At 41.1% G+C, this 26,428-nt stretch overlaps 5 protein-coding genes across 8 annotated transcripts; 2 read left to right on the top strand and 3 right to left on the bottom strand.

The window, feature by feature from the left end:
* Window positions 1-1,595: 1,595 nt before the first annotated feature.
* mfsd1l (major facilitator superfamily domain containing 1-like) lies at window positions 1,596-5,874 on the bottom strand. Its single transcript, XM_029527955.1, has 13 exons — window positions 5,708-5,874; window positions 5,094-5,194; window positions 4,874-4,983; window positions 4,728-4,783; window positions 4,479-4,622; window positions 4,234-4,392; window positions 4,015-4,130; window positions 3,709-3,809; window positions 3,353-3,464; window positions 3,093-3,230; window positions 2,740-2,879; window positions 2,541-2,652; window positions 1,596-2,430 (listed from the first exon to the last, which is right to left on the bottom strand). Exons 1-13 carry the CDS (start codon window positions 5,727-5,729, stop codon window positions 2,290-2,292), a joined length of 1,452 nt encoding a protein of 483 aa, XP_029383815.1. The 5' UTR covers window positions 5,730-5,874; the 3' UTR covers window positions 1,596-2,289.
* A 986-nt stretch (window positions 5,875-6,860) lies between these two features.
* On the top strand, window positions 6,861-9,509 carry eme2 (essential meiotic structure-specific endonuclease subunit 2). Of its 3 annotated transcripts, none has more exons than XM_029527266.1 (8): window positions 6,861-7,288; window positions 7,434-7,555; window positions 7,776-7,868; window positions 7,964-8,088; window positions 8,256-8,313; window positions 8,440-8,555; window positions 8,691-8,880; window positions 8,971-9,507. In XM_029527266.1, the coding sequence occupies exons 1-8, from the start codon at window positions 6,910-6,912 to the stop codon at window positions 9,124-9,126; spliced, it is 1,239 nt and encodes a 412-aa protein (XP_029383126.1). In that variant the 5' UTR covers window positions 6,861-6,909; the 3' UTR covers window positions 9,127-9,507. The 3 variants fall into 3 exon arrangements, with proteins under 3 accessions (XP_029383126.1, XP_029383125.1, XP_029383127.1); XM_029527265.1 differs by having other exon boundaries at window positions 7,773-7,868; XM_029527267.1 differs by lacking the exons at window positions 8,256-8,313; window positions 8,440-8,555 and having other exon boundaries at window positions 7,773-7,868; window positions 8,971-9,509.
* On the bottom strand, window positions 9,424-14,396 carry spsb3b (splA/ryanodine receptor domain and SOCS box containing 3b). Its single transcript, XM_029527269.1, has 7 exons — window positions 14,275-14,396; window positions 12,449-12,581; window positions 11,619-11,799; window positions 10,914-11,101; window positions 10,741-10,843; window positions 10,498-10,623; window positions 9,424-10,393 (listed from the first exon to the last, which is right to left on the bottom strand). Exons 2-7 carry the CDS (start codon window positions 12,572-12,574, stop codon window positions 9,891-9,893), a joined length of 1,227 nt encoding a protein of 408 aa, XP_029383129.1. The 5' UTR covers window positions 12,575-12,581; window positions 14,275-14,396; the 3' UTR covers window positions 9,424-9,890.
* Window positions 10,993-18,175, top strand: nubp2 (nucleotide binding protein 2 (MinD homolog, E. coli)). 2 transcript variants are annotated; one of them, XM_029527270.1, is made up of 7 exons: window positions 14,821-14,892; window positions 15,318-15,433; window positions 15,605-15,803; window positions 15,956-16,110; window positions 16,388-16,498; window positions 16,674-16,743; window positions 17,321-18,175. In XM_029527270.1, exons 1-7 carry the CDS (start codon window positions 14,877-14,879, stop codon window positions 17,458-17,460), a joined length of 807 nt encoding a protein of 268 aa, XP_029383130.1. In that variant the 5' UTR covers window positions 14,821-14,876; the 3' UTR covers window positions 17,461-18,175. The 2 variants fall into 2 exon arrangements, with proteins under 2 accessions (XP_029383131.1, XP_029383130.1); XM_029527271.1 differs by lacking the exons at window positions 14,821-14,892; window positions 15,318-15,433 and adding an exon at window positions 10,993-11,001.
* On the bottom strand, window positions 17,855-25,142 carry atp6v0cb (ATPase H+ transporting V0 subunit cb). Its single transcript, XM_029527272.1, has 3 exons — window positions 24,865-25,142; window positions 20,140-20,323; window positions 17,855-19,336 (listed from the first exon to the last, which is right to left on the bottom strand). Exons 1-3 carry the CDS (start codon window positions 24,935-24,937, stop codon window positions 19,132-19,134), a joined length of 462 nt encoding a protein of 153 aa, XP_029383132.1. The 5' UTR covers window positions 24,938-25,142; the 3' UTR covers window positions 17,855-19,131.
* Window positions 25,143-26,428: the final 1,286 nt, after the last annotated feature.

The raw sequence follows: 26,428 nt of genomic DNA, 5'->3' as shown, positions 1-26,428 counted from the left end.
GACTGTCAGCCAAACAGGGGAGGCTGCAGATCGACTCCAAGTGAGAAACCATAAAGCAAAAACATCAAGATGTGAAAGCCTTTTGGTGGATGTCAGGTGTTACGCTGCTTTCTAAGACTTTGTGACTGACTCAGCTTGTGTGTGTGTGCTGTCAATGAGGCATTCAAAGACTAACTCCTACCACACACGTCTTAAGAAGCTTAGGTGAGGTGTATTTTTAGGGTTTATCTTCACTGTAAAAAGAGGAAGCTCTATCAGGTGACCTTCTTCCCTCCATTCCTCTGACTTTGATTTGATTATGTCATTACATCAGATGCATTTCTTCAGTGGGATACACTTTTAAGATTATGAGCAGTACTGCAGTATTGTGTCATCAATTTGTTATTTCTATCATCCATCTACCTTTGATTGGATTACAACCAAATACAAGCACCAGATGGACACAAAATAATTCATCTTCAAAAACCTCTCATAACCTTGGTATAATCTACTGTGTTACTCAGTACAGTGTATTGGCTGCTTAGCTTTGGAACCGGTACCTCTCCACTTTTAATCTTGCAGACATTTGGGGACAGTAGGTTGGCACCATGAGCCTGGATCTGTAGAGCACCTGTACTAATGGATTTGAGGAGAGCAATATTATTCAAGACCAGACTACTGGAAACTACACAGATTTACAGTATATTGTTTCTAGTTAAAATTCAATTAAAAGCACATGCTTGAAACTCAACCAGGAAACAGCTTCTATCGGGTGAAAAATAAAAGCTTTACCCCCAGGAAAATATAAATAGTTGAGCCGAAATGACCGACATTTCTGAACAACTGTGTTCTTTTCAATGTAAACGTAGAGGGCTTTTAGTTTGGGTTTGTGCTTCTGAATTACACTTAATAGAGGCTCATGTTTTAGTATTAGAAATAAGAAATACATACTAGGCTGTTCCAAGTCACCACTGTGATAATATTTATATTACAGAGAAATAGGCCTAAAATGGAAAATCTGTACCATCTTGTTCTCATATTCATCTGTTATTAGTTTAATGGAAGCTTTGGACTTGCAGCTGTCGACAGCATGTGATTTGTAAAACTGTAGCTATGGCTACCTACCACAAACATCCGAAATAACATACAGAAAGGCTTTAGATATGTAAACTTTACTGAGGAACCACACAAGTAAAATAAATTTGATGACTAATGAAAAAAAAAAAACCATTCAGGAAAGCCGAACTGAGAATCAAAGAGACACTACTGCTGTAGATGGAGTCTTCACAAAGCCACACTGGCTACACAAATGCGTGATGAGCTCCATCTACTGACTATAATGCTTCACAAATTTTGTTGTGAATTCAAAAGGAATTTTCAGTGGTCACTTTTACATGCATAGTAAATAATGCCACATTAACAGATCATATTCTTAGTTCTAATATGTTAACTGAGTGTGATTTGTTGTTGAAAAATAATGTAAACATTTAGTTTAAAGAATGTTAATTTCATAGCGGCTGTAGAATGTCTGTTCGTGTATCAACATGCAACATGAAAATCCCAATAAAAAAAAAAAATAATAAAAAAAAAAGAACAATATTTTATTTTGGGATATTTTATGCAGCATTGATAAAATTCCCTTGTTCAGAAACAGACATTCCTTGGTGACATGCACTTTTTTTTTTTTTTTTTATAGCAAGCCTTTTATTAAATTACTTCTATAGATCATGAAGTTCAAGGAATACATGGAATGAAAGTTTTAATATATTGAATCATAATATATGGAATGAAGTTCCACCGTATTTCCTCTAACAGTGGCCGGGGGCTTTTATCTCAACAGCAGACTGTATCAGGTTTTTATTAGAAGGAATGCTAATATCAGAGAAGAGGCCTTTATTTCATGGATTCTCTGCGGCATACTGCAGCAGTTTCTCTTTACACCCCACAGTTAATAGTTTACTAACATAACAGAGGCAGGTTTTTTTCCCGGGGGGGGGGGTTTATTAGAGGGACCCTTTGTTTGTGCAAATTGTTGATGGAACTCAGTGTCTATTATAATGGAAGCTACTATTCCTCTATTAGAGGAAATACAATATTCAAACTTCATTCCATATATTGGAACTTTCATTCAATATATTCCAACTTTTATTCCATATATTCTATAAACTTTATAAAAAGGCTTGCCATGAAGTAAATATGTGTAAAAAGATACTATTTGGGTCTAAAAAGGCATTTCGAAATCAACCATCCACTGGAACAACCAGGGATCTCGTATTGCTACAAAAATTTACCAGGAAGATAGAGAATTGTTCATGAGTTGATTGAGCGAGATGGGCCAGTGCCATCACCATCGTCATCATTTTGCTCCTCCTCTCCCTGGTTGAGGGGTTCTGTGTCGGAGTCTCTCTCAGCCTGCTCTGACCTCTTGGTCATTTTGTTCAGGGTCCCGCCCTGTAATAAACCAAATATTCACTGAACACATTGGAACAATTAAGTCTGTGGACAAAAGACACACAAAATGGATAAAAATGGTACACAGGAAAATATGTGGGATATATGACCTGTCTGTGGTCAACAATGTTGAGTAGCACTGAGGTGACGATGCAGCTGATGGTGTTGGCCAACATGAAGATCATCATCCTCTGCCAGCGCCACAAGGGAATCTTTGTTTCACTGACCATTACATAGAGGAAATAGTGCAGGTAAGTCAAGATTCATAAATCAACACATGGACCATAAAAGTTTTGCAGCGCTACCTACCTGGACTTGGTGCCTAAAATCTGCCCAACCACCAGGTTGGATATTCCAATCCCAATCATCTGTACGGAGGTGGCCAGGCCCATGGCTGTTCCCAGGGTTGCCTGAGGTACCACAAGGGGAATAGATGGCCACATGCTAGCCTGGGATACAGCACAGAAAGGAAAGTCAGACACAACAACATAATGGCAAATCCAATGATAACGTACTGCAAATAATTTTCAATGTCTGATCCCTTTTTTGTTTGATTTCCATTGTAACGAAGATTTAAATTTACAACATATGAGATCAACACTGACAACTAACAAAAGAAAAATGATAAATGTTCTCAGTCTGCCTGTTTGAGTCAAACTCACAGCAGCAAAGGAGTAGGTGACTCCCAGCCATATGGTGGAGACCAGAGGAGGGACAAAGGTGAAGGCCAGGAGGCCAAAAACAGGCAGCGTGAGGACTGCACAGGCCACTGCGAAAATGCCCCGCAGTCCCACATAATCCTAGAATGCACACACACAATAATGTCACTTTTTACACCAGTTCACCTTCTTATTTCACTGTTCACTGTTCACTGTATAAAAAATGGTGAAACAGGTAACTGCACCAGGTGTGAGATACTTACTATGAGAATGCCCACGCTGGCTGAGAGGACCAGTGAGCTGTCATAAACTGCCCCAGCGATATAGGCTGCCTCCTTCTGGCTGTAATCACTGTACTTATCCTGAATGAATTTACTGGACAGGAAGAACACAGCATAGGTGACTATGTTAAAAAAAAAAAAAAGCAGGCATCATTTTATACACCATGGAACAATCAACATATCAATTTGCTGATGTCCAAATCCAATATATTATTTGTTTACAAAACAAGGTCTATGAGGATCCCTCCAAATAGTTCATTATAAAAGTTCATTTATAATCCTGGCCTTTAGGAAACCAAATTCAAATATATACAGAAGTTGTGTGTTGAAGACTCTACCTGGCATCTGCAATAAACGGGAAGATGCCGTTGTAGAAGAACATGATGGTGAGAACCAGAAGCCAGTATCTCAATGACAGGAGCTTCACATCCTGAATCCTCTAGACATACACACAGAAAAAAAGTCATTTAGTCCATACAATCACTGCAGGATGTACAGCATTGGTCAGCACGCCACTCGACCAGCTCGCAACCCACAAATGTTTCATATTATAGCCTTAGTAACACTATGGTTTGAACCAGAAAAGTTAAGATACTTCAAGATAATATTGGAATTAGGTTATTTTTAAAATATATTGCTCATACCACTTTGCGAGATTCTGCTTGGATAGCCCCATCAAGACCCAGCTGCCTCATTCCAACCTTGTCCAGAGCACTGACTATGATGGCAGATGTAAAGCCCAGAACACATAAAAGTGCACCTGGAAAACAAAACATCACATAAAATAAATCATGAGAATGACCAGCTATCTTTAACCTTATGCTACTATTAAGTCATGCGATAATTCTGGAGCTTTTACATACCACCCCAAAGTGTCCATTGCATGCCATATTTTTCTTCAAACTTCTGTGTGAGGAAGAAGTTGAGGACTGAACCCAGGCGTGAGAAAGCAAGTGTGAGCCCAAAGGCCAAAGCTAGCTCCTTCCCTTTAAACCAGAAGGCCGTGATGCGGTTCTGAACAACTAACAAGAATGGCGAGTGTGAGAGTTTAGGAACGTTCCTCGGAGTCAATATTGCAAAGAGCTTTGATTTTGTAAAGTGAGCTTACTGGTCAGAGATCCGTTGCCTGATCCAAACAACAGTCGACCTGTGAGCATTAGTGGCAGCAAATAAGGAGTTCCTTTAAAGTGTGAACCCAGTGCAAATAAGGACGAGCCCAAAACACACAGGAAAGAAAACAGAAATACTCCAACTGCAAAAAACAAAACAGAAGAGGCAGAAATTGAAAAAGCCTTTCAGAAAAATGTTGCTTTTTACAACAGATTTCCAAATCAAGTAAACTAACATAAATACTCACAGCGGTTTCCTAATTTGTCAATAAGGAAACCTGCAAGAATCACCACAGCTGCATTTCTGTTGACAAGAGGGGAAAAATGTCACGAAGCTGCTCTCTGATAAGCCATTTATCAGTACATGTACGCTTCACTCAATGTGTTTACGTACGTCCAGGCATAGATGGCATAGAGAAGATTATACTCCTGCGGGCTCATCCCCAGTCCCTCCACACAGTCCACTGTGCCATTGATCACAGTCGTGTTCGCACATGTCAGGTTCTGTCAGGTTAACACCAAAGCAGCCGTTTAAGTTAGCAGCTCACCACAAACTGGGATGAGAGGTCATTTGATACTGATGAAGATGTGCTGCCCTGACTCTTTCCACTTACCCCTTGGAACTGGTCCTGCAGGACACTGGGGATGTCAAAGCAGAAGTAGGAGCCAAATGTCAGGAGACAGTTGAAGAAGAGCACCACAAAGCGATAATATGCTGTGAAGATAAAGAATGAGATGTCTACTGTAACTTCCCTCCACATTCACTTTGAGTGTGCACAGGAGAGGACATGTATCGACAAGGGGAGATGAACACTGTGTTTCACCGTGCAGTGGCACATTTAGTCATCTGGATTAGTTAAAGGAATTTTATTCAGCTCAGAAAAGGTAAAAAAAAAAATCAGCAGCAATAATCAAATGGAATAAAAATGAGACGTGATCAGAGAGGCACTTTCAGTCTGCTGGCTGGCTTTCCTTTGTGAACCTTTGATTAGTTTCGTGTTCCCCTCAGTGCAGTTAGCTGACAGGCTAAACACAAAACATTATAAGAACGAGAGTCATTCAGAAAAACCCAGTCTGTGATAACTTCCCCTTAGTCACATGAAAACAGAGTAAAATGCTGAGTCTGTCTTTCGGTGACCCCGTTTTTCATGGAAGTGGTCGGAGGTGCTGGCTCGGCAGCTAACCGACATTAGGAGACTTTAGTCAGTCACTTCTCAGCCAGACGTACCTTTCTCCGCTGGCTGCGCCATACTGAGGAAAAAAGGACGTCGGCTATAAAGACAAAAGCCACCAAATCACATCCTCCGGTGTCTACATGAGTATCCGAGTCAGCAGAGAGCGGCTGGTCCTGTCCAGCTCCAGGCCCGGAGTCCGCAGACCAGCCCGGCTCTTTAAGCCACAGGGATCGATCTGAGTCAGAGAGGAGGACCTACCGGGAGATTGGAGATCTGCGCACACAGCATGGCCTTGAAAAACTTTATTTATAAAACTGTAACCTGTAAACAAACAAAAATATTACAACATTATTATCCACAACTAAAGCAATAGCCCTTTCGAGGTCGTCTCATGGTTTTTTAGGATAAAAAAATACACAGTCACTTACAAATATAAAGAGATCAAGTTATGCTTTTGGTGTGTATGTTAGTACACAGTGAGAACAAAAAATAAATGTGAAAAATAAATAAACCATGAACCAAACAAATTACTGGGTGATAAAAAAAAACATTGCATGGTAAAGTTGTTTTGCAATCGTTGCTTATCCAGTTAACATTGAAAGCAATATCCCTAAAATCTATCACATAAATCTCTTATCAGGAGAAATAGTAGACGTGTTGTTGTATTATCATAGATTCCTCCGTCTACATTTAATACAAGTACAATAAAATACAAATCTTTCTATATATTCTGTATATATTCTATATATTCCGATTTGGCCAATGGCAATAAGCTAATTTGAGTTTTATTCAGAGAGCCAGCCTACACTGATCAATATTTACACATTTATCTTCACAGATTAAATCTGGTGTGACCGACGTTAGGTTACAGTTTACATTGTAAAATTAGTCTGTGCTCCCTAATTTCTGAATGCCACACAACACACGAAGTAACACTAAATCTTAAAGTCCACAGTAGGTTGCATCGTGTTGACCGTGTTTCCTGGTATTTCCATCAATAAACCAACAGTTGTGTCGACTGGTCTATAGTCCACCTGCTGACAACTGTGTCTCTCTCTGCTTTTAATTAAATACACAAAATCCACTAAATGTTATTGTATGGTGTGAGGATCATTCTTTGTTTGGACTTCTTGTATGGTAGATATGAATAAATGAAACGCGTTTTAGACTTCTTGTCCCTAAGCGGGCACCGTCCGATGCTCCGTGTGGCTTTAACAAACTGTGTTGTCGTTATTTAACCATGCTGTGAGCTGAGATGTCTGTGCTCCGCAGAGCTAAAACATGGGAAATATCCGACTCTGAGGAAGAAAACGAGAAAAAGTCAGATATCAGCAGCAGTCAAACATCAACAGCAGTCAGCACAGACAGCAGAGAGCAGCCCAGTTCTCCGACTAAGCGTGAGTCCGGACCGGTTTCTGCTTTGGCTCCTCCGCGGCCGGACGGCTCCGGCACACCGAGTCCTGCGAGAAAACGCCGCAGCAGGGAGGAGGTGGAGGCGGACAGGGAGAAGGCCAGGGAGAGGCAGAGAGCCGCCAGGGCCCAGGAGAAGGAGGAGAGGAGGCAGGCTGCCGAGAAACTGAGGAGTCTCCGGCCGGACAGCTGCCTCAGGAGTCTGACTGTGTGCGTCGATCCAGGTGAGCAGGCTCCCCTACCTGTGCTGCCTTCAGGGGCCGCCGGACAGGGACAGCAGTCTGAGCCAGTTATCTGTCAGCATTCAAGTGTGATTACGATACTGGGTTGAAATGGTGGATATGTCAAAGGCAGCGTGTTTCTCTCCAGCCCTTCTGCAGCAGGATGGCTCCGACATCTTGCTCGACACTCTGGCTGCCTTTGAGTGGAGGTTTAGTATTGAGAGCCAGCAGCTTCCCCACAGCATCACCTGGACCAGAGACTTACCTCAGGTAAGTATGTGATGCTGTAAATAAGAACAATATCATATATTAAATAATTATAGTCCTAACATTCCTCTTAACTGTCCCCCTTTTTTCAATCTCTCTTGATTTTGTTCTGGTGGGTGCAGATGTGAATGCGTTTTGTACATTGTGAAGTAAAACGTCTGGACTATTTCTTTGGATGTGTGCTTCTTGATTTTTCCTGCAGTCGTAGTTTTGTCTTTAGCAGGGAGAGGAAGACATGAGTTCTGTGGAGGAGGAGCAAGTGCTGCTGGTGCTGTGTCTGACTGACTTCATGGACATGGTGATCTCTGTGAAGACAGTAAGAAAATGCTATTAGCAGTCTACATGAAGGAGTCTGTTGAGTTGTTGTGATTCTGTTACATGGTGTAGTGCTGTATTTTGTTGACACCACAGATGCTGGACAGTGAAGAGGAGGAGACTGAGGTTGGGTCTTTCTTCGGTCCTCTTTTGGAGTATCTCAACCGTGATGCCAAGAAAGTTGTTACTCTGTTAGTGACGGACGCTCAGCCAGATTACAGGTCAGATATCCATCTGTGACCACGGCTGATGTTAGACAGAGAGATGGATGCTAAAGAACCGATGTGCTTTTTATTCAGTGTGTCATTCTGTGTATTCTAGTGTGGGATCAAACTTGTTAACTCTAATGTAAATAATAGTTGACTTGTTGGTTTTTATTAACCAACAGGGCTAATACTTGTGGTGTTCAATACAAACTGGGGATGGATAATCTGGATATTGAGGAGGTTTGCATACTTTTAATCATTTTTCAGGCCTTAACTGTGAAAAACTATTTCATTTAAAAAAAACAAACTACGGTGATTTTTGCAGAAAATTAGGGATTTCTCTGATATGGTCTCTGCTCCTTTCAGGTTCTTGTTTATTTACAGCTCTGCAAGAATATTTCTCTTGTCTTCCTGACTGGGTGGCAGGAGGTCACTGACCATGTGTGTGCTGTCACAAAGGCCTTATCAAAACGCCCTTTCAAGTACACACTTATTCAAGTTGTTAAGTGAACAGAAAATCAAACTTTCCCTCCTCTAATTATTATTGGCATAATCAACCAACATATGAGCTCAATAACCTTAACACTATGATGAGATGTCCTTCAATGTCCTTACAGACTCCTGACTGAGCGAACAGAACTGCCCTTCTGTGTGGACGGCTCGTGGGCCAGCGGGTCTCGGGTAGAGAGGGATGGCTCCGGGCTGATCCAGGTCTGGAGCAAACAGATCCAGCAGCTGAACAGAGTTAGCCCTGCTGTGGCCTCCACTGTAACTGCTGCATATGCATCCCCCCATCTGCTGCTGCAGGTACACCTGAGTGCTTTTCAACATGATCATGTTGAACTAGTTTATATGTAAATATAGAAAAAACTTTTTTTTTTTTTTTTTTTTTAAAAGGCGTACCAGAGTTTAGGGTCTGAGGAGGAGAAAAGGGGGCTCCTGGCTTGTCTCATCGTGAAAAGTGGAGGCAAAGAGAGACGTATAGGACCAGAGATATCAGCCAGAATTTACCGCTGCTTCACGTCCCAGAACCCCCAGCTGGTCCTGGACTAGTCCACTTGAGAATAAGATAAATGGATATCATTGAGTCACCGATTGGCTGCTATTACAGAAATGTTGATGTTTACAAGCTAAATACATGTCTTTGATATCATGTTCGCCTTCCAGTTGAATGCTATTTATATTTATCTGAACCTCTGCAGATTCAAAGACAAGATAACAATGCCATGCATTAAAAAAAAAAACAGATTTGTATGATTAAATATTTGAATATAAGATGTGTGATATTTGAATGTGTATGAACCAATATATAGAAATACCTGCAACAAAGCTTTATTAATATGGCTGAGTAAGAAAGTTCATAAACAAAGCATAATTGTACACAGTAAAAACAGAGTAGCAAATCCTGTTATAGTATGAACACAACCAATAATGACATTATGATTACAAAACACATTTACAAAAAGTCCAAAGTATCAAAAAGTAACTTCATTCCCCTGGCTCCATCTCTGAGTCTTATTTGGCCTTCCAAAGCCAATGACTGGCATAGTATAATAAAATGAAAAAAGTTAAGAGTACTATGAATGGCTCTTATGATAGCAATGGGCTAAAATGAGAATTACCCAGATGTCGACTGCATTAAATGTCTCACAGACTACAGGCTCACTTCATTCCTCCCATTCATTGACAAACTTGTCTGATTTACACAACATTGCTAGAAAAAAGAAGCAATAATCTACTCAAATATTGGTTAAAGGACAAGTTTGGCAATGGTTGAATAGCTGTGTGCTAAATACTTAAAAACCATGTTTAGATTACTATGTCCAGCGGCATCTTTTGCATTGGTACTCCTCCGGCTCAGAGCAGCAGCTATCGTAGTCGCTGCTGGGAGGAGTTGGAGGGTAGTGGCAAGTGCAAGGTTGAGTTTGAGGTGATGTCTGACAGGGGCACTGGTATGAGGCGGTGTCAGGAAATGGACTTGTGCAGGTACTCAGGCTGGGAATGGGGCTTGGAGGAAGGCTCATCTCATCATAGCAGTCCTCAGGCGAGCTGCTGTACTGCTCTGAGGGTTCGGCACTGCCTTTGAGGGTGAAGACCCAGCCCAGCTGTGTGTGGAGGAGAGTGCGCAAGCCCGGGGGCAACTTCAAAGCACTGAGCACATCTGGGCAGCAGGGCAATGTTTGACGGAGCTGGGCACAGCAGAGGTACTGCAGGGAGGTGGGTGTGTAGCAGGCACGGATCACTTTCATACTGCTTTTGGCTGCTGTGGAGCACACCATGGGGTATAATTTCTTGTTCAGCAGCCTTGTGGCAGCAACACCTGTTATAGCAAAAGAGGTGACAGGATGAAAGCATTGAAATATTAAAATATTGTTTCTTTACAAAGCTTCCAAACCCTGTTTTAATTTCAGGAGAAACACGCACCTATACAGTGTCGATTCTTGTAGAAGGTCAGGGTACCATGCCAGGTGTCCAGGTGCACTCCAATAATCGAGCCTTGCCCAAATCGAGAAGAGAACTTCACTTTGTTTCCTTTGTGCTGGAAGAGACCTTCAAGGATGTGTAGATAAGAAAAGTGAATTATTAAATTTTTGTCAGATTATTTCGGATAGCAAAGCTTCTATCAGGTTTCAGAGACTCCTTTTTGTAAAGCCTCTACTCTCTAACCTGTGTAGGAGAGCCCCCAACTGTCTTCATCATGGCCCAACAGGCTGCCAAAGCTGTACTTGAACCTCTCCATGTGTACCTCTGAAGTTCCAATTCCCACCATCTATGCAAACCAAAGAAAACCTCAGAAAACAGCGCCTCCCTTGAGAGTGAATCGGGGAACTCATACCTACCATATCAGTTCCATAAACAGGAGAGGTCATCTTGATTTCCCAGAAGTGTTGGCCGTCTGCCATCTCCTTGGTGCCACGAATGGCAGCTGTACCACAGCTGTAGTCTGAATGAAAGCTCACCTTCCTGTTGTCACAGCTGAGAAAGGCGCCAGAGGATTTGAAGTGCTCATCCCAAACCCACTCAAAACCTGAAAACACAACAAATTTGTGCTACACTGACCAGCTCTGATTTCATCATTTGTAATTCAACGCGCTCAGGCATTCATGGTTGCCAGAAAATGAACAACGGTGACGTTAAGTCTGATATGTCTTAACAACTGGTTCGATGCAACTACCTTTACTTTTTTTTTCATTTTTTGTTTTACATTCCTTCATGATAAATTTTGGGACTTTTCATCAGGAAGTTTTACAGATCAAAATTTCAATCAGCTCATATTATTGGTTCATTTCTAGCCAACTACAGAACAAATGAATTGTATGTATTTGGCACTAATTATAAAATACGAGCTCTCTCTGCTCAGTATTGTGAGAATGTTAGCATGTTGACATTATATATAAGATCAGCACCATGAAACTACAAGAGTGGCTATAGAGACTTTCAACCTGTTTGCATCTCTCTTCCTTCATTTATTGAATACATGACTAGTCAGTGGACCCCTGCTGTGTTCATAAGGTGTATTACTATATTCATCAGCTTTTGCTCACCCTGATCTTCCTCCCCACAAAGGCAGTCACTGGTCGGAGTGAATCCAGGACTGAGCTCCTGCTGTCGGTCACACTGGCAGAAAGACTCTCCAATCACCGGTACTGTGCAGGGCAAGGCCACCACCTCGGAAACAGTCTGAGAGCTCTCCAGGTAATCCACATCAGACTCCAAATCGCTGATCTGGTCAACACGCATAGTACAAACGGCATCTCTTAAGTCCATAGACGTGGCCATGCTCAAGAAATGTTGGCTTGGTATCACAGGAAGGAACAAGATCCAGGATTATACTTAATGTTTTAAAAGCTGTGATGGCTACTGTGATGCCTGTTGGTTAGCAGCAAACGCAGTAGCGGCTAGAGAGAGCCAACTAAGAGTAAAAGGTCGCTAACCCTGGATAGAAAACTCACAGCCTTGCAGTTTTGCAACACTACCATTCAAAGAGCCAAATGAGAACCACCACTCATATGACGTGTTTGAAAACCTTTTCAATAAAAGCTGTTCATGGTTCCAATTGGTGAGAGAAGTCATGTGTGCAAGTGCATAAAATTAGACCACTTCCAAAAATACTTAGCCTCCTGTCCTTCCCTTTGGAGACCTAACCCTGTGTTACACACAACCAGTCTGGACAGGAAAAGTCCTGGTGGAAAACTACTGGAACTCAGGTAGCCATGTGATCTTTTACACATGGTTGTGGCTTCTCTTTGACTTTCTGCAGACAAAAATGCTCTTAAAAAAAAAAAAAAAAAAAACCAAAACTTTTTTTCTATTGCTCTAGTCATGTCTAACCTGTGTTCATCATTTACTCCAGCCTATAAGCCCAGTGTGTCACCTGTGTTGTCTGGCCTTCCTTCTCCTCTTCGTCCAATGTCTGGATCACTGCCATTGCATCTGTCTCCTGTCGTATTTCACTCCAGGCCAAATGCAGAGCACGGCCATTTCTGCCTCTTCTCAGCATGGCAGCACTGTGGAGAGCAGACCCAACGCCGTATGACTAGCTGCTATCTGTGCAATAGAAGTCATAATTTCTATTCCAATTTACTACACATTCTTTGATCTTTGATTTGTTTTGATGATGCCAGAATAATTTGTAACACATTCACAAGCCTATTCAATTAAATATTTTTCAGATCTAGCAGACTACATTCAAGCAAAGAGAGAGAAAAAAGACATTTCCCTTACATTTTATTTCAATTTTATCAAAGATTGAGAACTTCCTGAGAATTCACAAAATTCACTTGATTCAACCAATGATTGCGAAATTTGATACCAGAAATAAGCTAAATCAAACAATAGTGACAAAAATTACAGGGTGCAATGTCTCCTTCAACAAAGAAGTTTGAATTTCCTGTCTCAAGAGGACTGAGCTTCTGGACAACATGAACTAGGTTAAAAACTGTATATAGGAAACATTTGTCTTTTTAAGGGAAAAAATGTTAAAAAAAAAAAAAATCTCCAGACTGATCTCTGTGTGGTGGCTTGGCTATTTCTATCAGTCCCATATGCTACAGTTGGCAGCAGGAAGTGTTTCCATGCACTTGCTCAACCTTTATACCTAGCACTGTGCTCTGCCACTGTGGCAGCACTTTAGCTAACCTCATCAGCACATACACACAGATAAGGTCATCTAACCTGGTGAATGCATTGTAGATGAGTGTAGATCATTGAATAAACTTGTGTTCAACTGTCCTAATATTAACTGTGACAAATTACTGTAGAGAAAAGGTGGTTCCATCAAGACACAGTACTAAACACTCACAGCACATTTAATTTATTATTAACATTATTAAATTTCTGTCTCTATTCAGTCTGTATTTATAGGGTATATGGCATCACATAGCATATTTCAGAAACTTCACACTTCTGTTTGGCTTTTATGGCCCAGAAAAGCAAGCACATCTCACATGCATGTTTGCTTTTGAAAAAGTAAACTTGTTGAACTATTTTTACACTTTTACAGCTTAAAAAAAATAAATAAATAAAATAAAATAAATCAATAAATCAATCACTCCAATACAGCGTTTAATTTTTTGTGAAAAGGTGAAGGACATTGAAGATTACCAAGTATTATTTAAGGACACTCTGCAATTGTTCTAGATTTATTGTATGACACAAAACCTATAGTTGATGCTTCAACCTGCAGTAGTTCTTTATTTCCTCAACAGTGATAGCATGTCCTGGTTAATGCCGGCACAGGACACAGCAGCTGGTAGCTGCTTTGCAAGCAGGTGCAGGAGATAAATACCAATAACTTAAATGAGTTAGTCTGGAGCTAGTCTCACTTTAATTGGGCTTTACCCCAGATACTGTTAATGCATCATCAGGACGACCCAGTCAGGACAAATTACAGTGCCAATATTTCAACTGCGCTGACATGAGTGTGTAGAGACATGAATCCGTTATGTTTAGGGCACTAAAATACAGAGCTGGTGTTAAATGTATTCACTCTCTGTGTCCAGTTTCTTTTCTCATGCAATACAATCTTAGCCTTTCAATTAGTGCAGTCAGACCGTCTGCATTTCTCACAATAAAACTATGTGAATGATATCAGATGAGTAACCTAAAAGCTGTTTGTAAATTGATCAAATGTCGCACACCTGCCCAGTATCTATCTTGTGGCTACGTTAACTTAAAAGTCAGAGGCAGCCATGCTCTTACCTCACAGTGGTCTTCCTGTGCACCGTGTTGGTGAGACAGCTGCAGTTTGCTCTCTGGCCCACTTCGAAGTGACCCAGACGTAAACATTACTTCTCCCCGCCCTCACGGTGTGCTAATTGGACGGGACCTGTGTGAGGGAGGGACTTGTATTAATTCACCTAGTTACCTTTGACTAAGTAAGGCAACAGCCTGTGGAGCAGTCATGATGGCCTAACACATGATGTGTTGTGTGGGTTTCAAACTAATAAAATACTTGGAGAGTGATAGGATTTCTCCTTTCACAGTCATATTAAAATACTATAAAAGATACAAACTACTGTGCTGCTATCGTTTTTATGCTGCGGTTTGACTTTTTATTGAAGTTCTTACTGCAAACCTTAAAAATACGTATAAAGTGTTGAGGAAAATACGCTTGATTTGCTGATTATGAAAGTCTGTCTAGCATCGTGAACCAGCCATGATTTCCAGCCAGCCTATTCATTCGCTTTACTGAAGAGGCGGGACTTACGTGGAAGGAGCACTGTATGATTGGACAGAGGGAGCGTGACGACAGGCGGAAGTCAACTCTGAGCTGCGTGCATGGTGATCCTCAAATCCAAAATATGGACCAAAGTAATGGTATGTAGGATTTCAAAAATATGAGGAGGGCTCTGTAACTACTGTTCCTGGTCCATTTCATACATTATACGTGTATGTTCATGCTAAGAAATAGCAGCCGACGTAGTCAATGCAGAAGCTAATTTCTAGTTAGCTTCTGCTAACTAGAAATTAGCTTAGTAGATTTCATCATCTGCTAATATATTTGTTCACCGCAGACTGAACGCTCTTCTTCATGTCAGATGAGTTGCTGTGTGTAAGAAGAGGCAGTTCCATAGAAAGAAACGCTGTCTCTTTAACCTATTTTACTGTTGAAGTGGAAACGTGACACCTGGTCCTTAGCTGCGACATTTCACCCTGAGCCATGTTTCAGAAAGCTGACGCTTCGGGGTCCCCCCGTCATAGTTTGGTGTGTCTGACCCTTACTGTGTTTCCTCTGAAATGAGACGGGAGCCTGGCCCAGGTCCGGCATGTTGTGCTGGTGCTGTCAGGGAAGGGAGGAGTGGGGAAGAGCACCATCACCACAGAGTTGGCTCTGGCTCTCAGGCATGCAGGCAAGAAGGTGAGCAGCTGTGTGTGCGCTCATATGTTGTAATGCTATTCTCATGCATGACGTTGCCTGTGTGTGCTAAATTGTCCACATATAGTTCAGTATAAAGCAATCACTGTCAGTATAACATCCAGAATCACACACTAACCCTGTTTCACGTGACAACATTACTGTGCTCATCAGGTTGGGATCCTGGATGTCGACCTGTGTGGCCCCAGTATCCCGCGGATGCTGAGTGTGGGCAGGCCTGACGTGCACCAGTGTGACTCAGGATGGGTGCCAGTCTACACTGACGCCCAGAAGAGCCTTGCCCTCATGTCCATAGGCTTCCTTATGGAGGATCCAGATGAAGCAGTGGTGTGGAGGGGGCCCAAAAAAACAGGTCTGTAATGTTATTCAATAAGTTCTATACTTATATATTTACACATCACATCATTTTTTCATCAAAACATTTCCTGCATGTCTCAACGGAAACTGCACTCTGCTCTTGGGCTCATCTTCATTTGCTCCATCTCTGGATGTCTGGTCCTACAGCTTTAATCGCCCAGTTTGTGTCAGACGTCGCCTGGGGAGAGCTGGATGTGCTGCTGGTGGACACGCCACCTGGGACATCAGACGAACATCTGGCTGTGCTGGAGAATCTTAAGAAACACAGAGTGGATGGAGCTGTTCTGGTCACCACACCGCAGGTACGCAGTATACTGACACACCCGACTGTAGATAAAGTGTACGGATGGCACAGTAATGAGTGGTTTCTGCTGACAGATGAACTCATAAACCTGGCTTTGATGTTTACCTTTTTGGCCATGTGCTATACATTTTGTTCAGCATGTGTGTTTGTAACGGAGTAAAAAGGGAAAAACTAAACTATGAGTGGCAATATGATCATATTCAAATGCTGATTTATTTTTAATTGGATGACATTAGCTAATATAAAAAAAAAGTCTGGTCTTGTGTATGTTACAGGCTGTATCTACTGGGGATGTGCGGAGAGAGATTACCTTTTGCAAGAAGACAGGTGTACGAATCCTGGGCATTATTGAGAACATGAGTGGCTTTGTTTGTCCACACTGTTCTGTGAGTAAACTTTCATATTGTTTGGGAAATCATCATCTTAAATACCAGTTAAGTAACGTCTATAAATATTATAAATATTATGGGCTTTGATATTGCCCAAAAAATGTAACTTTCTATAAAGGTCCTGTGTTGCTTGACTGTATCAATTTTAATCAACAATAATGTTTTTTTTTAGGAATGCAGTAATATATTCTCTCGAGGCGGTGGTGAAGAATTGGCCAAACTGACTGGATCAGAATTCCTTGGTGAGAGATGATTGAATTACTTGTAATGTAAGCTTGCAGCCACCAGATGTCACAGCTCAGTCCGTATACTCCTCGCTGTTCACACACCGCTGCTAAAATGGTCGATCCAGATTGGAGTGCAGTAGCAGGTTTAAAGTATCAAAATGGAGATAATGAAACACATATAATCAATACGTTTTAGTTAAATGAATGGACAGTTTAATGGCTTTTCCTCAGTGGTTATCGGAATTGAGTGCAGATCAGTGCAATGAGTAATGATGCAGCTAATTCAGTCTAAACTGTGGCACTGAGAAGCCAGCCAAGTCTGGCATTGCTGCAACGTTTTCACCAGCAAAGGAAATGGCATTGTGGCAGTCAGCTTTTGAAGGGGGGTTTTTACAGTATTTGATGATGCAACACCCCTGAACACTCACTTGGTTTTCACTATGATCATTAAACAGGATGCACTGGTTCCAGGCATAAATGTAGCTGTGAATAATTTCTTAGCAGTGACAGATCAGGTGCGAGACACTGAGACAGCTGTGTCGTTATTAACTTGTTGAAGTGAAAGTTAACATTACTGTCCTCTCCATTTCAGGCTCCGTGCCCTTGGATCCTCAGCTCAGCAGATGCATAGAGGAGGGAGAAGACTTCACACAGTTATTTTCTGAAAGCACCACCTTCAGTGCCATCAGCAGTATTTCACAGACTCTGCTCAGCAGTCTCCAAACAGCCTGAGCCACAGCAAATTTTCAGGCTCATATTTTAGCACATTGGCTGTGAAATGCACACTATAATGTGAAACTGTTAATCACTGAAAATGTCCTGATTGCTGTTGCATTTTCTCTTTTAGAGTTGATCATTTCAAACCAAATACTTCCATCTTTATTGAACATTATTGTCAAGATAGGTCTCTCATTGCTGCAGCTCCTGACATATTAATCACTGGAGACTGAATCAAACCAGAAGAGGGGAACAGTGTTAACACTGAAATGTAGGTAATCTTTGCTTTACAGCAGGATAGATTTTTACTTTTCTAATAAAAATGCATGCTGTCTCCACACTTCATGAATGAGTCACAGCAAGATGATCAGAACTAGAAAAAATATTCGGTCTTTGGAAAAGAGTCAAATCTAAGTTGGAATCTTCTTTAATTCGATTGTGAAAACATTCACATCGACACATCAGGGTAACTTCAATACCAGTGGTAATACAGGATTGTAGATTGGCGCTTCAGTAAAAGCATCAGCAGCAGTTCCACTTTCAGAAAACACTCCAGATCAAATCGGACCTGCTCTTGCAAGAAACTAGGCCAAACTAGGCAGACTCATCTCGCTGGTTTCAGCTGCACGCTACAAACAAAACCAAGTCTTTTTGTTTGTTTGTTTTGGTGGCGGGTGGGGGCTGTACATGAAAATACTTTTTTGATCTGGATTAAATCTTCTGAAACTAGCCTGCTCTTCAGCTTCGTATCCAACAGCAACAAAACACCTACACCCATGCAGGATCTTAATGGCTGGAATGTGGAAGGGTGAAGTACAGCCACAGATGAGGTGAATAAGATGGAGTGGAGATGAATTTTGGAAATTACACTTGTGAGACCCAACATGGGGCACACACCTTTAATGCAAACAGCAGTACTACAGGAAAAACACTGAAGTTTGAGAATGTTTCCGTAATGATTAGAATACAGCTACACACAAAAACTCCCACTCCACCAGCAACATACTAAAGGCAATCTTAATTATTAAACCAAGAATTACATCCAGAGGAATTCCAACCACTTATCACAATTAACCCACAGTGCATTAAATCTATCTATATATATATATATATTTATATGTATATATATATTTATATGTATAATATATCCTGGGGAATTAAAGACTTTTGCTGCATTAAACAGTTCAATGAACAATTTTTTATAAATAAAATCAGTGGAAAAAAAATCTTATGTCCATACACATCTCTTTACAAATAGATCCTCAAGATTAATGCAGAAATTGTGTCATCTCCCAGGTTGATATGGGAGGAGAAAAAGCTGTGTGGCCCTTTGGTCAGCTCTCTTAAGACCAGAGGCCAAGCTGCCTCAGCTGGCCTCAAGGCCTGAAATAAGTGGAGGGAAAAAAGGAATTGTCATCATACAGTTGTTTTGAAACACACACACACCCACACACAAGACAAACAAATCACTACGTTGCGCATTTACAAGTTGACTATCAAATTGGGACGACTGTACACATTTCTTGAGATAAGACCATATTTACGGAGCCATTTTAATTAATTTTTTCCCCGCCTTCACTTCTTTCATCTTGTGTGGCAGAAATTTTACAATTTTTTTCCCCAGTTTACACTTTTCCTCCAGCAGCAACATTAAGGACAGATCTTGTAGTGGAGATATTTGGGTGCTTATTTCGTGGAGAGAATGAGGGCAACAATGAGCCCATAGAGACCCAACACCTCAGCAAAAATCAAGATGAGGATCATGCCCACAAAAAGCCTTGGTTGTTGAGCTGTGCCTCTCACACCTGCGTCGCCCACGATGCCAATTGCAAAGCCTGCTGCCAACCCACTGAGGCCCACGCTCAGTCCAGCTCCCAGATGAAGGAAACTCCTGCAGATACAGTCAAGTGTTAACCAAAATATGTTGATTACTCTGATCTGAATGGATAATTCAGAGATTATTTTAACTAGACGTACAAAAGTCAGAGCTACTTTGATATGAGACAGTGAGCAAATAGGTTTTACATAAAGATCCACGTGTTAAAATCTGTTTAAAATCAGTGTCTCACCACAGTAATCATTCTGCCACTTTTAAATCACAACAATCACTGTGGCTACTGATTATCAATATTTTAAAATGGTCCAACTATATATATTTTTTTTTTCACCCCAATGTGAAGTCACAGTTAACACAATGTGGACAATTATGGGCTGATATGCTCATGTTCAATATGTTAAATTGAACATCAGTAAAATCTTACTTCAAGACCATTTCTATCGCATTTTAATTATACAGTCCTAAAGCTATGAGGAGTCATGACTGCTTTGGGAGAATGAGCTGTTTGCACTACCAGAGGAAGTGCAAACAGATGACAGTTAACATGGGGGCATCCCAAGCATGTGCAGCGATATGATAAGACAGCCAGTGTGCAGAATGAACAACCCAGTGACTATATTGTCAGTGTTCACAGTGATGACGAAACAGAATAGTTTATGATTAATGGATGTGGTGGATAGCGGAGTTACATCTACGTTATGGCAATACAAAGGAAACTTTTAGGCAATTATGGCATCATGGCTTCTGCCAAGCATGTGACTAAATGCAAAAATTATCTTAGAGCTTTTTTGAAAATAACTAGACAAATTCTGCACAATACATTAAGTAAACACATGGCCAGTGCCAGCTGAACTCACTTGTAGAGGGTAACCTTCTCTGAGATGTTGTTGGCAATCAGCACTGCTACTACCAGGCCATAGATAGCTATGATACCCGCCATGACCACAGGGATGATTGACTTCATGATGAGCTCCGGCCTCATCACGGACATGGCGGCAATTCCTGTTCCGCTCTTAGCTGTGCCATAGGCTGCTCCCAAGGCTGGTGGAAAAGAGAGAGCAAAAGAAAACTTCAATTAATGAGTAAAGAGTGCAGGTTAAAATGGGCTCAAGGGCTGAGAGAAGAGAACAGGGTCACAGCTGCAGAAGTACTGAAATAAGAGACTGCGCAATAACACCAATAAGCACTTTCTGTTCCTCTTAGAAATACACAATGGCTCCATTTGGGGAATTTGCTTGTGTTTTAATGGAAATGACAGGTAGTGTTCTCTTGTGCTGATGAAGTAACAACACTACAAAAAAAATCTGCCATGTCACCATTTGTGTCTCTATTTCAGCCCATGTAATTTCTGAATTTAATCTGATACAGGGTTGTAATTACTCTCTGAATGAAAAGGGCCTCATTAGGTTTAAGCACGCTGGGAACTGCTGACATCACAAGCAAAGGATACCACATCTCAAGAACTGCCATTAAGAATCTGTACCAAAGGAGAGCAGCAGTGCACCTACAGATGACTTGGGCTTTGTGCAATCTCCAGTCCTCACTAGTCTCTAGCTAATATTGCAGCCATAATAATCACCCTGCTCTAACATTAGAAGTTATACTTAAAGCAAATATACTACAGCAACTAGACAGTTTGCACAACAACAATTAAAATGCATCTAGGTGAGATGAGGAAATATTAAAGATGTCATACATATGTAAGGAAAAAAGCGTCATGAATCAGGCAGGCTGGTTTGACTATATTTCAACTAGATTTGCTTGTGCTGTGGATGGGAGAAATAGAAAGCATTGAGATGACACCGACCACAGAATAGCATCTACCGGTCTGTGCATACTTGAACGGGTCATTTTAGAATTGAAGATGTTTGATGATAGATTAGTCTCTGAAGTAACAAATAGATCTAGTCATTCCGACATCATTTCTGAACAGATGTAAAAATGGCTAATTGGCAAAAGATTTTGTGTAGCATGGCAACAAACAGATTATCATTCCATTTGCTGAAGGACTGTAAAGTATACTTTTCTCATAGCCAACGTACTTAAAATAATTAAATGTGAAAGTCATTTTGGAAGCCAGCCTTGTGCATACAGCCTGAAGTGCCCTGTGTTTTCTCAGTTTTTGAGAAATGTGTTGAGGAAGCCCTGGGCTAGTTATGGTTAATTCCAAGTCTAGCTGTGAGGCTTTCTGGTAAATCAGTGTAGAGGCAGAAGGAGGATTCAGGCCAGCCCCATCTACAATTACTTGTGTTGATTTATCATTAAACTGATGCCATCAGTATGAGGCTAATTAGTCTGAGTATAACTGGGTACTATTTTAATGAACACAAAGTCTTCATTTTGCCTGTATTAATGTGCCACCCTCCACGTACGATGCAATGCACTATATAGTGTATCATAAACACACAACTTACCTGCAAACAGGTAGAAATAAAACACTGACCAAGATAGCAGAACCAAAAACAAACACTGATTTAGCTGCAAAACACTTTTTACACATTCAAGCATCTATCATTAATGAGTTACCATCAGTAAGGTTATTGTCTGGCTCCATTTTTTCTCCTTATGTTTGGATTAACTGAAGCATGGCAGGTGAGGGATAGAGAAAATGGTATCCTCAAACACTGCCATTCCGCTCTGATGATTCAGGGTCTGATGCTGTGGCAGGGTGGCATCTGCAGTGGTGGACGCACAACCTCTGGGTTTTAATCCTAATCGCCTCATCTTAGGTAAAGAGCTTTTCTTTTTTTTTCTCCCTGCAGGATATTTGATGTATGGGATGCCCTTGTGATGTCAGAGTGGATGGTGCCTTCAGCTAGGGATGATCAAGCATGCAAAATGCCCATGAGGCTTACCCCTCTTTAATGATGGATGAACAGGGAAGTACTGGTTTTAAGGAAGCAAGTGATGAATGGGGAAGCTGCGTGTATGATATTTTTCCAGATTTAAAAGACAGCATCTTGGCTGGATTGGAAAATACGAGGCTGCATTAAGAAATTAACAAACTGACTGACTAATCCATTGCATCTATATTGGAAGGGAGCTCTCGAGCACATACACTACACCAATTATATCTCTATCTCACTTTATAATGAATGAATGAACTATCTGTTAAGAACATACACAAACACCACGCCTGCACTGAATTTTTCAGTAGCACACTGCACACTTTATTAGTTATGTTAATTAAAAGCGTGTCTTTTATATCCCAACTGGTCCTGCAGAGAGAAGACAAAATGTGGGGCATTGCTTTAGATATTACCTTAAGGAGGGGGGAAAGGGAACAACACAGCACAGCTATTGTGGGAGTGGTGGTACTTATCCCATGAGTAACACTACCTTGTGAGCGTCACCTGTTCTTGGCCAGGCATCTATAAAGATTGCCTTCACAGCAGTCAAACTACTGAAACAATGCAACGTCACCTGACACAAGAAGATCACAGCTACTTTACAGTCTGTCCCACATAATAGTCCAATTACTTTAATTCAATATTTTTCCCCTCTCAGTAAAAAAAATAAATAAAAATAAAAAAAAATCATTCCATCAATTTCTCATCTAATAGTCTACAGCCTGGCTGTTGGATTGTCCCAAAACGTTACAGAATGATGGGCAATGGCAATTTCAAATTTTAGCTTGGGAAGGAAACTGTGACATTACAGGAGCACAAGCTAAAAATTCCTATCACTAAATACACAATAGTGTAAGCTGAAGTCTGAATTATCAAGTGTTCCTATTCATCTCAACACCACCATCACATCCCTTCTTTGTGCCGACATGATCCCTTCACTATGAGCTAATTCCCCAGCTGTCGCTCCTTCCTCACCACAGACCAGTGCTACTACACGAGCACACTGCCCCTGCCTACAATAGTATTAAAAATAATATAATTGGATAATGGGGGGTGAAATCTCCAGCTCAATTACCTGAATTCTTTAAGAGTGAGAAGAATGTTTTAACACATCTTTACAATAAAACAAGTATGTAAAGTCTAAATTCCTAACAAGACAAATGGAAACATGAGTACAGAATCCAAGCTCACATTATGTCTTCTTTGTAACCGGATTTCAAGATACATCACTTACTAAAGATGTCCGTTAGTGGAAACCTGTGTGCTAATCACCAACAGAAACAACATAGTTCAAAATGCATGGAACTATGCAGGATGAAGCACCTTTGTATCGTGGTCAATTACTAGCTTGTTGAATTCCCATTGGAGTTGCATCCATCTTACTAGTGAGCCAAACGTAGGCTTCACTGTGCTGCACCGTACTACTGCTGTATTAAGTACTTTGTTTTCTTCTATACTTGGCTGATTCAGATTTCATTTTTGCTTAATTTCAATTGTATAACCTTTAATCTGCAGATATCTATAGCTGTTTCTTTTTCGTTGGATCACCAGCAGCAAAACAAAGCCATTTTATAGTTTCTGATAATTATATACAAAAGGAAATAACTACAAAAAGCTACCATAAAACAAGTATAACTGAATATAAAACCAGCAAGTTTCAAAGTTCACTTGCTGTGCTTCTTCCCATTTATCATCCAGAGCCAGTGGTATAAAAACAGGTGTAAAAGCCTTTATCACTCAGAATGTGTCATTTTTCTTAGCTTAGCTTTTGCATTTGTTTTAATTTTCCTCTGGCTCAGAAGCCAGATGGCAATTTCAAGTCAGACGTCTCATCATGTGATAATCATGTGACCTCGTGTCATTCTTTATAGCAATAAGGAAGTTAACCAGCTGATCCCGGTTTCTAATGATCACTTTAGTTACAAGTAAACCTAATTTTTTGTTTTAATGGTCTACCATTTATATCGATGTCGCATCATCAATTTGACAGATGGCACATAGTTTCAGGACAGAAAATTATTAACGCAGAACGGCTTCACTTCCAGTACTGAGTGTCACTGAGTAAATGTCTCAACATTTAAACTTCCCTGGTTAATTCTGCACACAGTCGTGGGACATTTTGCAAAAAAGGCGAGAATCGACTCATTTTATCCCCTGCCAAATACAGTCAGCTAGCAAGGAGCTGACTGTGTGATGGAAAACATTAGGACACTAAGACTTAAAATGGATGTCAAACAAGGTAGACCGTTTTAATGTCAAGATCCAGTTATTTGATCAGGCTGAGTGAGTTTTGTCATTGTATTCAGGTGAAACAACGAGCCTGTGTATCCGACCTAAGATCACGTCAAAGCTAACTTATGTAGTCGTCATCAGCTAGCTAGCTAGTCTTGACTTTGCTGCCTGTCGTCGGGGCAGAAATGCTATCAGCTATAACCGTATTAGCTGAACACTAATCATTAAATGTTGGTATATTGCTTAAAAACACAGTTATTGGCTTCACCAGCCGAGCCCTAATAATTTACAGCGAAAGATAGGCACTGCGACGTTAACCTTAGCAAGCAAAGCTAGCGGATGAGGGTTGCGGTCAGCTTCAACGCTAATCGTCAACGTGATTGACAAATCGTTACAGTCCGTTGAGAATAATGTAAATGTCAAAGAGGGATTAGCCACAAAAGACATATGGGGACATTTGTGAAACGGCATTAAAATGAAAGGTTTCGCTTTGATAGTTACCGCTGAACACCATAGCCGCAGAGGCTCCCATCACTGCGAAGAACGGAGAGTATTCGGGGCTTTCGGCAGACATTCTTCCTTATACAGTATAAAAATAAACTAAATATACAAAATCAGTTACTAATGACGGATCAAAAATCGCACTTCACGAAACCTATTGAAGGCCACAGTCTTGAAACCCAAAGCCCGAATACGCCAGGAACCGTCTGACAAATCTAACTAGCAATGTGAACGGGGCAGTCACGACTCTTCTGATAAATACCCGGCGCAGCAGCACAAAATGGCGAAGCGGAAAATATCACCTGACCTGTCGTACGGATAAAACCTATCAACGACTGGGTGTGTGCGTGTGGGGGGGGGGCGTTAAAACAAAGTTCATTGTTGAAACACGCTGCCAAACTACACATCTCGAAAACAAAAGAGCACTTATTTTAAAAGCAGAATAACCCACACAGTAGGAAGAAAGTTTTTTTTGGTGTTTGTTCATTTCTCATTTTATTTGAAGGTCACCCCTACTGGGCATCACTTTGGTGTGGTCCGCTGCAGGCTCTCCCTTTGATAGCTACGTATTCAGCCTTCAGAGCAGGACGATGAAAGGCTGGGGAGAGCAGCAGGGTGTGGAGGCTGTGCTAAGCCCTGAAAAAATGACAATACATTTCAGGTGCACAACTGTAAATAAATAAATAATATATATACAATGATAAAATCAGACTGTTAATTATTGTAAATTATTATTAAACCCATTGCTCTGTCTTGCACCAGGACTCCACCATGCAGCAGAGGGTGCTTCACAGTGCTTCACAGTGCTTCACGGTCAGCTGTGACATGCAGCAGTGTGGAGCGTGACAGTGAGAGAATCTGAGTGTACTGAGTGTGTGTATGGAGGGGGGAGGGAACAAAGAATCCCCCATCCTGCTGTACAGCTCCCAGCAAGTGCGCAGGGTCGGGGATCCAGAAAGAGGAGGAGTGGGGGGGGTTTAGGAAAGCACAGGAGAGGAGAAGTGCATGCATGAGTCAGAGAAGAGAGAGCCTATGCAGTCCCCAGGCCTCCTCCTCCTCCTTTTCCTCTTGCTCCTCCATCCTTCCCTCCATCCTGCTCTCCCTGCAATGCCTAGTCAGTCTAGTCAGCATACCAGAAGGAAGGACCCCCTCCCCCCCAAGACTGTAAAGGCTCGAGTTGTGACGCAATTTCTGTATGAGCTTTGCAGACCTCCTTCCTTTAGCCAACAGTCTGTGTGTGTTGATGACAAAAAGATCACAAATGAACCTAGTTTTCTTGTTTGCTTCTGACAGAACACATACTGATTCTATATTCCATATATATATATATATATATATTAGAAAATGGATGTAGTATTTTGTTGTGATGTTGGGATACATGCTCAATAGTCATTTGTTAACCAGCCCTATTTGCCACTATGCATTAATATGATAACTTATTCTCCTACACATTGTTGTTTGCTGTTTGTTTTGGGTGGATCGCTACAATGCTTAAGTGGATGTTCTTGCACTTGAGCAGCATGAATCCATGAGTTTTGAGAGAGTACGAGTACACCCAAACCGT

The sequence above is a fragment of the Echeneis naucrates genome, chromosome 19 (assembly GCF_900963305.1).
Source record: "Echeneis naucrates chromosome 19, fEcheNa1.1, whole genome shotgun sequence".
NCBI lineage: Eukaryota > Metazoa > Chordata > Actinopteri > Carangiformes > Echeneidae > Echeneis > Echeneis naucrates.
The sequence above is the reverse complement of the archived record's forward strand: the minus strand, read 5'-3'. Positions and strand labels throughout refer to the sequence as shown.

What these genes read in the sequence shown, in the direction of transcription:
- mfsd1l (XM_029527955.1), bottom strand. Translation starts at nt 5,729, where the DNA reads ATGGCGCAGCCAGCGGAGAAAG. An exon ending in TATGCCATCTATGCCTGGAC is followed by an intron (nt 4,784 to 4,873) that starts GTACGTAAACAC and finishes TCTTGTCAACAG; the next exon opens with AAATGCAGCTGTGGTGATTC. An exon ending in AAGCAGAATCTCGCAAAGTG is followed by an intron (nt 3,810 to 4,014) that starts GTATGAGCAATA and finishes GTGTATGTCTAG; the next exon opens with AGGATTCAGGATGTGAAGCT.
- eme2 (XM_029527265.1), top strand. Translation starts at nt 6,910, where the DNA reads ATGTCTGTGCTCCGCAGAGCTAAAACATGGGAAATATCCGACTCTGAG. An exon ending in TGGTGATCTCTGTGAAGACA is followed by an intron (nt 7,869 to 7,963) that starts GTAAGAAAATGC and finishes TTGACACCACAG; the next exon opens with ATGCTGGACAGTGAAGAGGA. An exon ending in TTATCAAAACGCCCTTTCAA is followed by an intron (nt 8,556 to 8,690) that starts GTACACACTTAT and finishes ATGTCCTTACAG; the next exon opens with ACTCCTGACTGAGCGAACAG.
- spsb3b (XM_029527269.1), bottom strand. Translation starts at nt 12,574, where the DNA reads ATGCTGAGAAGAGGCAGAAATGGCCGTGCTCTGCATTTGGCCTGGAGT. An exon ending in AGGAAGGCCAGACAACACAG is followed by an intron (nt 11,800 to 12,448) that starts GTGACACACTGG and finishes CGTGTTGACCAG; the next exon opens with ATCAGCGATTTGGAGTCTGA. An exon ending in CTGTTTATGGAACTGATATG is followed by an intron (nt 10,844 to 10,913) that starts GTAGGTATGAGT and finishes TGGTTTGCATAG; the next exon opens with ATGGTGGGAATTGGAACTTC.
- nubp2 (XM_029527270.1), top strand. An exon ending in TCAGGCATGCAGGCAAGAAG is followed by an intron (nt 15,434 to 15,604) that starts GTGAGCAGCTGT and finishes TGTGCTCATCAG; the next exon opens with GTTGGGATCCTGGATGTCGA. An exon ending in TTCTGGTCACCACACCGCAG is followed by an intron (nt 16,111 to 16,387) that starts GTACGCAGTATA and finishes TGTATGTTACAG; the next exon opens with GCTGTATCTACTGGGGATGT.
- atp6v0cb (XM_029527272.1), bottom strand. Translation starts at nt 24,937, where the DNA reads ATGTCTGCCGAAAGCCCCGAATACTCTCCGTTCTTCGCAGTGATGGGA. An exon ending in TGCGGCTATGGTGTTCAGCG is followed by an intron (nt 20,324 to 24,864) that starts GTAACTATCAAA and finishes CTTTTCCACCAG; the next exon opens with CCTTGGGAGCAGCCTATGGC. An exon ending in GAGAAGGTTACCCTCTACAA is followed by an intron (nt 19,337 to 20,139) that starts GTGAGTTCAGCT and finishes CTGTATCTGCAG; the next exon opens with GAGTTTCCTTCATCTGGGAG.